This window comes from Salmo trutta, chromosome 20 (assembly GCF_901001165.1).
Source record: "Salmo trutta chromosome 20, fSalTru1.1, whole genome shotgun sequence".
NCBI classification, from domain to species: Eukaryota; Metazoa; Chordata; class Actinopteri; order Salmoniformes; family Salmonidae; genus Salmo; species Salmo trutta.
The window spans coordinates 1,709,028-1,722,716 of NC_042976.1; the positions used below are offsets into that span (position 1 = coordinate 1,709,028).

The 13,689-nt window shown below is 46.0% G+C and overlaps 1 protein-coding gene across 1 annotated transcript in view; it reads left to right on the forward strand.

Annotated features, from left to right (window-relative positions):
- Window positions 1–8,163: 8,163 nt before the first annotated feature.
- myo10l3 (myosin X, like 3) overlaps window positions 8,164–13,689 on the forward strand; it is a 159,101-nt gene continuing 153,575 nt past the window's right edge. Inside the window, exon 1 of the mRNA XM_029702003.1 lies at window positions 8,164–8,446. Coding sequence (XP_029557863.1) covers window positions 8,426–8,446 — 21 coding nt within the window. The 5' untranslated portion in view covers window positions 8,164–8,425. The remainder of the gene's footprint in view (window positions 8,447–13,689) is intronic.

The following is a 13,689-nucleotide window of genomic DNA, read 5'->3' on the forward strand; positions in this document are numbered from 1 at the left end:
TCCTCTACCTACCTGATAGCTCCTCTACCTACCTGATAGCTCCTATATACCAACCTGATAGCTCCTATATACCTACCTGATAGCTCCTCTACCTACCTGATAGCTCCTATATACCTACCTGATAGCTCCTATATACCTACCTGATAGCTCCTATATACCTACCTGATAGCTCCTATATACCTACCTGATAGCTCCTCTACCTACCTGATAGCTCCTCTACCTACCTGATAGCTCCTATATACCTACCTGATAGCTCCTATATACCTACCTGATAGCTCCTCTACCTACCTGATAGCTCCTCTACCTACCTGATAGCTCCTCTACCTACCTGATAGCTCCTCTACCTACCTGATAGCTCCTATATACCTACTTGATAGCTCCTATATACCTACCTGATAGCTCCTATATACCTACCTGATAGCTCCTCTACCTACCTGATAGCTCCTCTACCTACCTGATAGCTCCTCTACCTACCTGATAGCTCCTCTACCTACCTGATAGCTCCTCTACCAACCTGATAGCTCCTATATACCTACCTGATAGCTCCTCTACCTACCTGATAGCTCCTCTACCTACCTGATAGCTCCTCTACCAACCTGATAGCTCCTATACCTACCTGATAGCTCCTATATACCTACCTGATAGCTCCTCTACCTACCTGATAGCTCCTCTACCTACCTGATAGCTCCTATATACCTACCTGATAGCTCCTATACCTACCTGATAGCTCCTATATACCTACCTGATAGCTCCTCTACCTACCTGATAGCTCCTCTACCTACCTGATAGCTCCTCTACCTACCTGATAGCTCCTATATACCTACCTGATAGCTCATATATACCTACCTGATAGCTCCTATATACCTACCTGATAGCTCCTATATACCTACCTGATAGCTCCTCTACCTACCTGATAGCTCCTATATACCAACCTGATAGCTCCTATATACCTACCTGATAGCTCCTATATACCTACCTGATAGCTCCTCTACCTACCTGATAGCTCCTCTACCTACCTGATAGCTCCTATATACCAACCTGATAGCTCCTATATACCTACCTGATAGCTCCTCTACCTACCTGATAGCTCCTATATACCTACCTGATAGCTCCTATATACCTACCTGATAGCTCCTATATACCTACCTGATAGCTCCTATATACCTACCTGATAGCTCCTCTACCTACCTGATAGCTCCTCTACCTACCTGATAGCTCCTATATACCTACCTGATAGCTCCTATATACCTACCTGATAGCTCCTCTACCTACCTGATAGCTCCTCTACCTACCTGATAGCTCCTCTACCTACCTGATAGCTCCTCTACCTACCTGATAGCTCCTATATACCTACTTGATAGCTCCTATATACCTACCTGATAGCTCCTATATACCTACCTGATAGCTCCTCTACCTACCTGATAGCTCCTCTACCTACCTGATAGCTCCTCTACCTACCTGATAGCTCCTCTACCAACCTGATAGCTCCTATATACCTACCTGATAGCTCCTCTACCTACCTGATAGCTCCTCTACCTACCTGATAGCTCCTCTACCAACCTGATAGCTCCTATACCTACCTGATAGCTCCTATATACCTACCTGATAGCTCCTCTACCTACCTGATAGCTCCTCTACCTACCTGATAGCTCCTATATACCTACCTGATAGCTCCTATACCTACCTGATAGCTCCTATATACCTACCTGATAGCTCCTCTACCTACCTGATAGCTCCTCTACCTACCTGATAGCTCCTCTACCTACCTGATAGCTCCTATATACCTACCTGATAGCTCATATATACCTACCTGATAGCTCCTATATACCTACCTGATAGCTCCTATATACTTACCTGATAGCTCCTATATACCTACCTGATAGCTCCTCTACCTACCTGATAGCTCCTCTACCTACTTGATAGCTCCTATATACCTACCTGATAGCTCCTATATACCTACCTGATAGCTCCTATATACCTACCTGATAGCTCCTATATACCTACCTGATAGCTCCTCTACCTACCTGATAGCTCCTATATACCTACCCGATCGCTCCTATATACCTACCTGATAGCTCCTATACCTACCTGATAGCTTCTCTACCTACCTGATAGCTCCTCTACCTACCTGATAGCTCCTCTACGTACCTGATAGCTCCTATATACCTACCTGATAGCTCCTCTACCTACCTGATAGCTCCTCTACCTACCTGATAGCTCCTATATACCTACCTGATAGCTCCTATATACCTACCTGATAGCTCCTCTACCTACCTGATAGCTCCTATATACCTACCTGATAGCTCCTCTACCTACCTGATAGCTCCTCTACCTACCTGATAGCTCCTCTACCTAACTGATAGCTCCTATATACCTACCTGATAGCTCCTATATACCTACCTGATAGCTCCTATATACCTACCTGATAGCTCCTCTACCTACCTGATAGCTCCTATACCTACCTGATAGCTCCTCTACCTACCTGATAGCTCCTCTACCTACCTGATAGCTCCTCTACCAACCTGATAGCTCCTATATACCTACCTGATAGCTCCTCTACCTACCTGATAGCTCCTCTACCTACCTGATAGCTCCTATATACCTACCTGATAGCTCCTATATACCTACCTGATAGCTCCTATATACCTACCTGATAGCTCCTATATACTTACCTGATAGCTCCTATATACCTACCTGATAGCTCCTCTACCTACCTGATAGCTCCTCTACCTACTTGATAGCTCCTATATACCTACCTGATAGCTCCTATATACCTACCTGATAGCTCCTATATACCTACCTGATAGCTCCTATATACCTACCTGATAGCTCCTCTACCTACCTGATAGCTCCTATATACCTACCCGATCGCTCCTATATACCTACCTGATAGCTCCTATACCTACCTGATAGCTTCTCTACCTACCTGATAGCTCCTCTACCTACCTGATAGCTCCTCTACGTACCTGATAGCTCCTATATACCTACCTGATAGCTCCTCTACCTACCTGATAGCTCCTCTACCTACCTGATAGCTCCTCTACCTACCTGATAGCTCCTATATACCTACCTGATAGCTCCTCTACCTACCTGATAGCTCCTATACCTACCTGATAGCTCCTCTACCTACCTGATAGCTCCTCTACCTACCTGATAGCTCCTATATACCTACCTGATAGCTCCTCTACCTACCTGATAGCTCCTATACCTACCTGATAGCTCCTCTACCTACCTGATAGCTCCTCTACCTACCTGATAGCTCCTATATACCTACCTGATAGCTCCTCTACCTACCTGATAGCTCCTCTACCTACCTGAGCTCCTATACCTACCTGGCGCTGAGGCATGTACTTTGCCTATATTCAGACAGCTTCTCAGGGAGGCAGTGCTTATCTAGGAACAGCATTTTAGATCATAATGAATGTGATTATAAGTAAAGGGGGTACCTGATCCTAGATCAGCACTGCCACTCCTGAAACGCTTTATGAATATGGGCCCATAGCCCTGACCCTGATACCTACCTGGCATGGGAACAGGCACTGTTGCAATACCAGCTCAGTAATCCAAATAAACAAACCGGAGAGAAACAATGAAAATATTAATGTGAGTAAAAAGAAGAGGCTAAAACACCCCAAATCATCCTCTATCGAATCCCGTTAATACCCAGATACCCTGTCAACAAATCACCTGCTATCGAATCCCGTTAATACCCAGATACCCTGTCAACAAATCATCCGCAATCGAATCCCGTTAATACCCAGATACCCTGTCAACAAATCATCCGCTATCGAATCCCGTTAATACCCAGATACCCTGTCAACAAACATCCGCTATCGAATCCCGTTAATACCCAGATACCCTGTCAACAAATCATCCGCTATCGAATCCCGTTAATACCCAGATACCCTGTCAACAAATCATCCGCTATCGAATCCCGTTGATACCCAGATACCCTGTCAACAAATCATCCGCTATCGAATCCCGTTGATACCCTGTCAACAAATCATCCGCTATCAAATCCCGTTAATACCCAGATACCCTGTCAACAAAACATCTGCTATCGAATCCCGTTAATACCCAGATACCCTGTCAACAAATCATCCGCTATCGAATCCCGTTAATACCCAGATACCCTGTCAACAAATCATCCGCTATCGAATCCTGTTAATACCCAGATACCCTGTTAACAAATCATCCGCTATCGAATCCCGTTGATACCCAGATACCCTGTCAACAAATCATCCGCTATCGAATCCTGTTAATACCCAGATACCCTGTCAACAAATCATCCGCTATCGAATCCCGTTAATACCCAGATACCCTGTCAACAAATCTTCACATCACAGTCCACTTCTCAGACTCCGGCCATCTTGAGGTGAAACATTTGGGCAACGTAAGAGGAATATATGGGTTTCCTTTATATTTACCTATGATCCCATGGCATCTGTTCACGTTGATAATTGTATTCTGCTAAATTCGAGACAACAGTTTTAGTGAACGAGAACACAGCGAAAGAGAAAGACATTCATGAGCACAGGTCAACTCGGGTATGCAAAGTAGAAAAGGAAATTCTCTCTGAGTCTCTGACTCCGTCTATTTTGATAGAAAAGCAGTTTATCTGGCGACTTGGTGTTTTGATACAGGCAACAACATCCCCAGCGTAGACAGGACACAGTTCAGCACAGGTTATTTCAGTCAATATTCGCTACAAATCACATCCAGTCTGATTGTGGATCCATACAGGCTACTCCACTATGGTGTTGGAGCATCCAGTCTGATTGTGGATCCATACAGGCTACTCCACTATGGTGTTGGAGCATCCAGAGTCTGATCTAAGTGTAGATTTTGGGAGGAACTGTTTTTGTGTATTTAGGGCCGAGGTGACTAAGGCACTGTTCAGTAATACAGTAATATTACTACATTTTATTTATTTCTCCCTCTCTGTCTCTCTCTCTCTCTCTCTCTCCTATGCTCTCAATCTCTCTCTCCCGCTCTGTCTCTGTCTCTCTCTATTTATCTCCGTCTATCCACCGTATTCTCTCCTATGCTCTCTCTCTCTCTCTCTCTCTCTCTCTCTCTCTCTCTCTCTCTCTCTCTCTCTCTCTCTCTCTCTCTCTCTCTCTCTCTCTCTCTCTCTCTCCTATGCTCTCTCTCCTATGCTCTCTCTCCCAGTTCTCCCAGTGGAGTAAGTCAACAACCTGGTCTCCTTTACAGCCCTGGATAACCCTGACTCTGTCCACTGAGGTACTACAACATATGCTTAAAAGAATCAGGCCCCTTTTACATGTATCCTAGCGTAATGTGGACCCCTGCTAGTCCAACATCTCATTACAACATGGGCATTAACATGGAGTTGGTCCCCCCCTTTGCTGCTATAACAGCCTCCACTCTTCTGGGAAGGCTTTAATATGGAGTTGGTCCCCCCCTTTGCTGCTATAACAGCCTCCACTCTTCTGGGAAGTCATTAACATGGAGTTGGTCCCCCCCTTTGCTGCTATAACAGCCTTCACTCTTCTGGGAAGGCATTAATATGGAGTTGGTCCCCCCCTTTGCTGCTATAACAGCCTCCACTCTTCTGGGAAGGCATTAATATGGAGTTGGTCCCCCCCCTTTGCTGCTATAACAGCCTCCACTCTTCTGGGAAGTCATTAACATGGAGTTGGTCCCCCCCTTTGCTGCTATAACAGCCTCCACTCTTCTGGGAAGTCATTAATATGGAGTTGGTCCCCCCCTTTGCTGCTATAACAGCCTCCACTCTTCTGGGAAGTCATTAACATGGAGTTGGTCCCCCCCTTGTCTGCTATAACAGCCTTCACTCTTCAGGGAAGTCATTAATATGGAGTTGGTCCCCCCCTTTGCTGCTATAACAGCCTCCACTCTTCTGGGAAGTCATTAACATGGAGTTGGTCCCCCCCTTTGCTGCTATAACAGCCTCCACTCTTCTGGGAAGGCTTTCCACTAGATTTTGGAACATTGCTGCTATAACAGCCTCCACTCTTCTGGGAAGGCTTTCCACTAGATGTTGGAACATTACTGCTATAACAGCCTCCACTCTTCTGGGAAGGCTTTCCACTAGATTTTGGAACATTGCTGCTATAACAGCCTCCACTCTTCTGGGAAGGCTTTCCACTAGATGTTGGAACATTGCTGCTATAACAGACTCCACTCTTCTGGGAAGGCTTTCCACTAGATGTTGGAACATTGCTGCTATAACAGCCTCCACTCTTCTGGGAAGGCTTTCCACTAGATGTTGGAACATTGCTGCTATAACAGCCTCCACTCTTCGGGGAAGGCTTTCCACTAGATGTTGGATCATTGCTGCTATAACAGCCTCCACTCTTCTGGGAAGGCTTTCCACTAGATGTTGGAACATTGCTGCTATAACAGCCTCCACTCTTCTGGGAAGGCTTTCCACTAGATTTTGGAACATTGCTGCTATAACAGCCTCCACTCTTCTGGGAAGGCTTTCCACTAGATGTTGGAACATTGCTGCTATAACAGACTCCACTCTTCTGGGAAGGCTTTCCACTAGATGTTGGAACATTGCTGCTATAACAGCCTCCACTCTTCTGGGAAGGCTTTCCACTAGATGTTGGAACATTGCTGCTATAACAGACTCCACTCTTCTGGGAAGGCTTTCCACTAGATGTTGGAACATTGCTGCTATAACAGCCTCCACTCTTCTGGGAAGGCTTTCCACTAGATGTTGGAACATTGCTGCTATAACAGCCTCCACTCTTCGGGGAAGGCTTTCCACTAGATGTTGGATCATTGCTGCTATAACAGCCTCCACTCTTCTGGGAAGGCTTTCCACTAGATGTTGGAACATTGCTGCTATAACAGACTCCACTCTTCTGGGAAGGCTTTCCACTTGATGATGGAACATTGCTGCTATAACAGCCTCCACTCTTCTGGGAAGGCTTTCCACTAGATGTTGGATCATTGCTGCTATAACAGCCTCCACTCTTCTGGGAAGGCTTTCCACTAGATGTTGGAACATTGCTGCTATAACAGCCTCCACTCTTCTGGGAAGGCTTTCCACTAGATGATGGAACATTACTGCGGGGGACTTCCTTCCATTCAGCCACAAGCATTAGTGAGGTCGGACACTGATGTTGGGCGATTAGGGCCTGGCTCGCAGTCGGCGTTCCAATTCATCCCAAAGGTATTCGATGGGGTTAAGGTCAGGGCTCTGTGCAGGCCAGTCAAGTTCTTCCAGACCAATCTCGACAAACCATTTCTGTATGGACCTCGCTTTGTGCACGGGGGCATTGTCATGATGAAACAGGAAAGGGCCTTCCCCAAACTGTTGCCACTCCAGCCGACACTTGGCATTGCGCATGGTGATCTTAGGCTTGTTCTTCTTAAGCCAGATTTGTTTCGTCGGACTGCCAGATGGTGAAGCGTAATTCATCACTCCAGAGAACACGTTTCCACTGCTCCAGAGTCCAATGGCGGCGAGCTTTACACCACTCCAGCCGACACTTGGCATGCTGATCTTTGGCTTGTGTGTGCGGCTGCTCAGCCATGAAAACCCTTTTTATGAAGCTCCCGACGAACAGTTCTTGTGCTGACGTTGCTTCCAGAGGTAGTTTGGAACTCGCAGTGAGTGTTGCAAATGAGGACAGACGATTTTTTTTTTTTTTTTTTTTTTTACGCGCTTTAGCACTCAATGGTCCCGTTCTGTGAGTTTGTGTGGCCTACCACTTTACGGCTGAGCCATTGTTGCTCCTAGACATTTCCACTTCACAATAACAGCACTTCTAGCAGGGTAAAAATGTGATGAACTTACTTGTTGGAAAGGTGGCATCCTATGGTGCCACATTAAAAGTCACTGAGCTCTGTAGTCAGGCCATTCTACTGACAAAGTTTTGACTATGGAGATTGCATGGCTGTGTGCTCGATTTAATACACCTGTCAGCAACGGGGTGTGGCTGAAATGGATGAATCCACTCATTTGAAGGGGTGTCCACATACTTTTGTATATATATAGTGTACTAAACTACTAATAATTGAAACGAAAATGATAAACGCTTCTGTTACATTGTTCCGATAAGGGCGTGGTCCATGGGCGAGTCTACCGTTTCAAGCTCCGCCTTCAGTGATAGAGCTCCCTAATACCGGACTCATTCATATACCGGGGCTCATTCACATACCGGGCTCACTACACGAGTCAAACAGACGGACGTGTTGACGTGTTTTAAATCCCGTTTACAACTGGTTTCTGACTGGGACGCCAATAGGAATTCCCTGGTTTACTTGGTGTTTATTCCCGTTTTGAGAAGAGAAAGAGTGTGTGAAGGAAACGTTTCTCATCTCGACCTCCGCTCCCGAATGGAAATAATCTGGAAATACGTCCTGAGCTCCACTGTGGGACCCGGAATATAAAATTTACAAGAGTTTCTTGGAGGATCATTTATTTGAAATGGATTCCTTCTTTGTAGAGGTAAATCAAAGTCTCTACATGTTATATATTTTTAGGGGCGTTGTGGCGGATCCTAAACATAGTTTCATTCCTAAGTGATTGTAGGAGACGAGACCGTCTTTGTTACGTCTTTTACGAGCAGTGGACACTCATGTCCAGCAGGTTTTTGGGTGGCATAATTCATAGATTATATTTCAGCGGTTCCCTTTCACCTGTAAAGTCAAGTTATCACTGGTTATTTCTGAAGGAGCAGATGAAGTTGAGGAACACATGTTTTCAGTAGTTTGTACATGATAGACTGCTGCTATCTTCACAGTCAGTCACACCAGTCACCAGCATGCTGCTCTGGGACAGCTCCACTATCTTCACAGTCAGTCACACCAGTCACCAGCATGCTGCTCTGGGACAGCTCCACTATCTTCACAGTCAGTCACACCAGTCACCAGCATGCTGCTCTGGGACAGCTCCACTATCTTCACAGTCAGTCACACCAGTCACCAGCATGCTGCTCTGGGACAGCTCCACTATCTTCACAGTCAGTCACCGGCATGCTGCTCTGGGACAGCTCCACCACAAATCAAACCTTATTTCTCATATGCGCCGAATAAAACAGCTGTAGACCTTTTTACCGAGCCCAACAATGCAGAGTTAAAAAGTAAGGAAATGAACAAAAAATGTAAACTAGTAACACAATAAATAACAACAGCGAGTCTATATATATATATATATATATATATATATATATATATATATATATATATATATATATATATATGAGTACCAGTACCGAGTCAATGTGAAGGGGTACAAGGTAGTTGAGGTACACAGGAAGCAGCTGGACTGTCTGGATGAGAGGTTTACAGCCACATGTGACCAGTCAGAAGAAGGGTCATACTGCTGCTGCTGTTTTCATATCTATCCTGCTGTCTAAGTCACTTTATCCCTACCACATGTATATATCTACCTCAATTACCTGGTATCCCTGCACATCGACTCTTACTGCTGCCCTGTGTATATAGCCTGGTACCCTGTGTATATAGCCTGGTACCCTGTGTATATAGCCTGGTACCCTGTGTATATAGCCTGGTACCCTGTGTATATAGCCTGGTACCCCGTGTATATAGCCTGGTACCCCGTGTATATAGCCTGGTACCCTGTGTATATAGCCAAGATATCGTTACTTTAGGTAGCATACCTAGTTACTTATGACTCGAAGGACTCTACAGACATGTCGATAGACCAACTGTAAACCAGCCTTAAAACCTGCAACACGACAAGTGTGATAGCCCTATTAAACAACCAGGCTAGATCTCATTCATCTGGCATCCAACAAGTGAAGGGATTTAATTAAAGACTAGCATTGCATGTAAACTCCCTCGCTGTGACTCAGTGGAATGCAGAGATGACTCAAAGAGGAGGCCTCATTGGTCACAGTCCCTATTATGGTATTACATGTCGTCTTAAAGGGACATAGATGTAACCCGAGACAAATTAGTTTAGTTATGCTCTTTTGGATCCTGATATGCAGCTGTGTGGCCTGGGGAACATACAGCTGTAAGGCTGGGTTATCCTCTAAGCTGTGTAGCCTGGGGAACATACAGCTGTAAGGCTGGGTTATCCTCTAAGCTGTGTGGCCTGGGGAACATACAGCTGTAAGGCTGGGTTATCCTCTAAGCTGTGTGGCCTGGGGAACATACTGCTGTAAGGCTGGGTTATCCTCTAAGCTGTGTGGCCTGGGGAACATACTGCTGTAAGGAGGGGTTATCCTCTAAGCTGTGTGGCCTGGGGAACATACTGCTGTAAGGCTGGGTTATCCTCTAATCTGTGTGGCCTGGGGAACATACAGCTGTAAGGAGGGGTTATCCTCTAAGCTGTGTGGCCTGGGGAACATACTGCTGTAAGGAGGGGTTATCCTCTAAGCTGTGTGGCCTGGGGAACATACTGCTGTAAGGCTGGGTTATCCTCTAATCTGTGTGGCCTGGGGAACATACAGCTGTAAGGAGGGGTTATCCTCTAAGCTGTGTGGCCTGGGGAACATACTGCTGTAAGGCTGGGTTATCCTCTAAGCTGTGTGGCCTGGGGAACATACTGCTGTAAGGCTGGGTTATCCTCTAAGCTGTGTGGCCTGGGGAACAGAGAGACGCCCCACGGGGGCAGAGAGACGCCCCACGGGGGGGGGGGGAACGCCGCAGAAAGAGTAATCTAGGATGGTCATCTGAATCAGGGTTAGTTTGGCAGCTGGGGTGAAAGAGGAGGAGCTATTACAATAGAGGAAACCAAGTCTAGATTTAACTTTAGCCTGCAGCTTTGATATGTGATGAGAGAAGGACAGTGCACCGTCTAGCCAGACTCCCAAGTACTTGTATGAGGTGACTACCTCAAGCTCTAAACCCTCAGAGGTAGTAATCACACCTGTGGGAAGAGGGGCATTCTTCAGACCAAACCACATGACCTTTGTTTTGGAGGTGTTCAGAACAACGTTAAGGGCAGAGAAAGCTTGTTGGACACTGAGAGCTTGTTGGACACTGAGAAAGCCTGTTGGACACTGAGAGAGCCTGTTGGACACTGAGAGAGCCTGTTGGACACTGAGAGAGCCTGTTGGACACTGAGAGAGCCTGTTGGACACTGAGAAAGCTTGTTGGGCACTGAGAGCCTGTTGGACACAGAGAGCTTGTTGGACACTGAGAGAGCTTTGTTTTTAGAGCCTTTAACACAAACTCTCGGGAGGGGCCAGCTGAGTATAAGACTATAATCTGTGCCAAAGTCTCCTTCCTCTCTGCATGCGTTCATCATCACAACTGAGAACCCTACCAGCCCCCCCCCCAACACACACACACACACACACACACACACACACACACACACACACCACACACCAGCCTGTGGCTGAACCAAACGCTAGCAGTCGTAGCCTTAGTAAGTACTATTCTATGAGTACTATTCAGCATCAGTTTGACACGGGCGAGGAAGAAGGGAAAAATCATCCTACTACTGTGTTTTCATCTGATCTGATTGTTCTGTTGTGGGGCTGAGACCGTGTCTTAGTGCCTCTCAGACAACTCTGTGTCTCACACACACAGCCAGCAGGAGTAATCAACCATTTTACACCTTGGTTATTGATATTGACGATGAGGGTGAATCCCAGATATGTGATTTACTCCCTCGATGGGACGGCTGGTATTCATGGTAAAAGTACACTGGCTCACACACCCTAACTCTTCTCCGGGAAGAGGGTTCCTTCCGTCGCTCTCGATATATTTTTTTCCCCTTCAGACGTTCCCCTCTTGGGATTCCCAACCCTGACCCGTATATTCCAGGTCATAGCCATCCATTTCCCATCTCTCCTCTCTCCCATCCCACAAGGCCTGAGGTGGCAAGGCACCTTCAACCCCTCTACATTCTCTCCTCTCGTCCTAAAACAACTCCTGCAGACACAGCTGCCAGTCCTCTGACCCCCCCAACATGACAGACTCAGCATTCTCTGGTTAAATGGGGGAACTTCTCCTGAGTCACTGAGTGGTAACATTTCTTCTCCCTCGATTGGAACTCTGTCACTTCCTCTCCCGCTGCCCAATGGCATAGCTGAGATGTGTTGGCTATAGGTGACATCCTGAAGTCATCGCCGGGGTTCCTCTGCAGCCAGACTGATCTCTATAGATGACATCCTGAAGTCATCGCCGGGTTCCTCTGCAGCCAGACTGATCTCTATAGATGACATCCTGAAGTCATCGCCCGGGTTCCTCTGCAGCCAGACTGATCTGTTCAGGGAGAAAGGAAAAGTCAAAACAATAAAATGAGGATGCAGGTTCCTGCTTTAGACATGTCATTGGTTCCTGCTTTAGACATGTCATTGGTTCCTGCTTTAGACATGTCATTGGTTCCTGCTTTAGACATGTCATTGGTTCCTGCTTTAGACATGTCATTGGTTCCTGCCCAGACAGTCAGTGCCATTGGCCACACCTACTCTGTTGTTGTCAAGGGTGACCGTATGGCACTTTTAATGTATTTTTGTCTATTTATGTGAGACATTTAGTAAATCAAAGTTTATTGGTCATGTGAACAGGATACAGGGTGGTAGGGTGAAATTCTTACTTGAAGGCTCTCCTCAACAGTGCTATACACATTTCATATAAAAAAAAATCCCACAATAAGTAATAAATAAAAGTAGTACAAAAAGAAAAATAGTAATGTTTGAAAATGTAGCATTAGCTCGACACCGGCGTTAGCTCGACACCGGCGGTAGCTCGACACCGGCGGTAGCTCGACACCGGCGGTAGCTCGACACCGGCGGTAGCTCGACACCGGCGGTAGCTCGACACCGGCGGTAGCTCGACACCGGCGGTAGCTCGACACAGAGAAAGAAGAACAGGTGTTTGTGTAGGGCTGTGACAGTTGTGGATGATGGTTATTGGTCAGCCAAATCACCACCGTCACCATAATAATTAAATATATACAGTACCAGTCAAAAGTTTGGAAACCTACTCATTCAAGGGTTTTTATTTTGACTATTTTCTACATTGTAGAATAATAGTGAAGACATCACAACTATGAAATAACACATATGGAATCATGTAGTAACCAAAAAAGTAAAAACCATCAAACGCTATAATGAAACTGTCTCTCATGAGGATCGCCAGGGGAAAGGAAGACCCAGAATGATCTTTTCTGCAGAGGATGAGTTCATTAGAATTAACACCTCTTCAGCCTGTCTCCTCCCTTTCATATACACTGATTTTGAAGTGGATTTAACAAGTGAGTGAGTGACACTGGTTGTAGAGGGAGAGCGGGGACAGCAGCATCCATGCCGATTCACACTAGTTAAATAACATATGGACAAGCTAGAAGTTTGTCAATCATCCCATCTGATTAAATAGTACCTGTCTTCTTGACTGCATCAAACAGAATAGACAAGCTAGCTAGTTAACGAGCAGCTAGGATAATTGAGGCGACATGTGAGTAGAGAAGCCAGCTAGTTACCGAGTAGAGAAGCTAGCTAGGCTAATTGAGGCGACATGCGAGTAGAGAAGCTAGCTAGTTAGCGAGTAGAGAAACTAGCTAGGCTAATTGAGGCGACATGCGAGTAGAGAAGCTAGCTAGTTAGCGAGTAGAGAAGCTAGCTAGTTAGCGAGTAGAGAAGCTAGCTAGGCTAATTGAGGCGACATGCGAGTAGAGAAGCTAGCTAGTTAGCGAGTAGAGAAGCTAGCTAGTTAGCGAGTAGAGAAGCTAGCTAGGCTAATTGAGGTAACATGCGTTTTCTCCCAGTC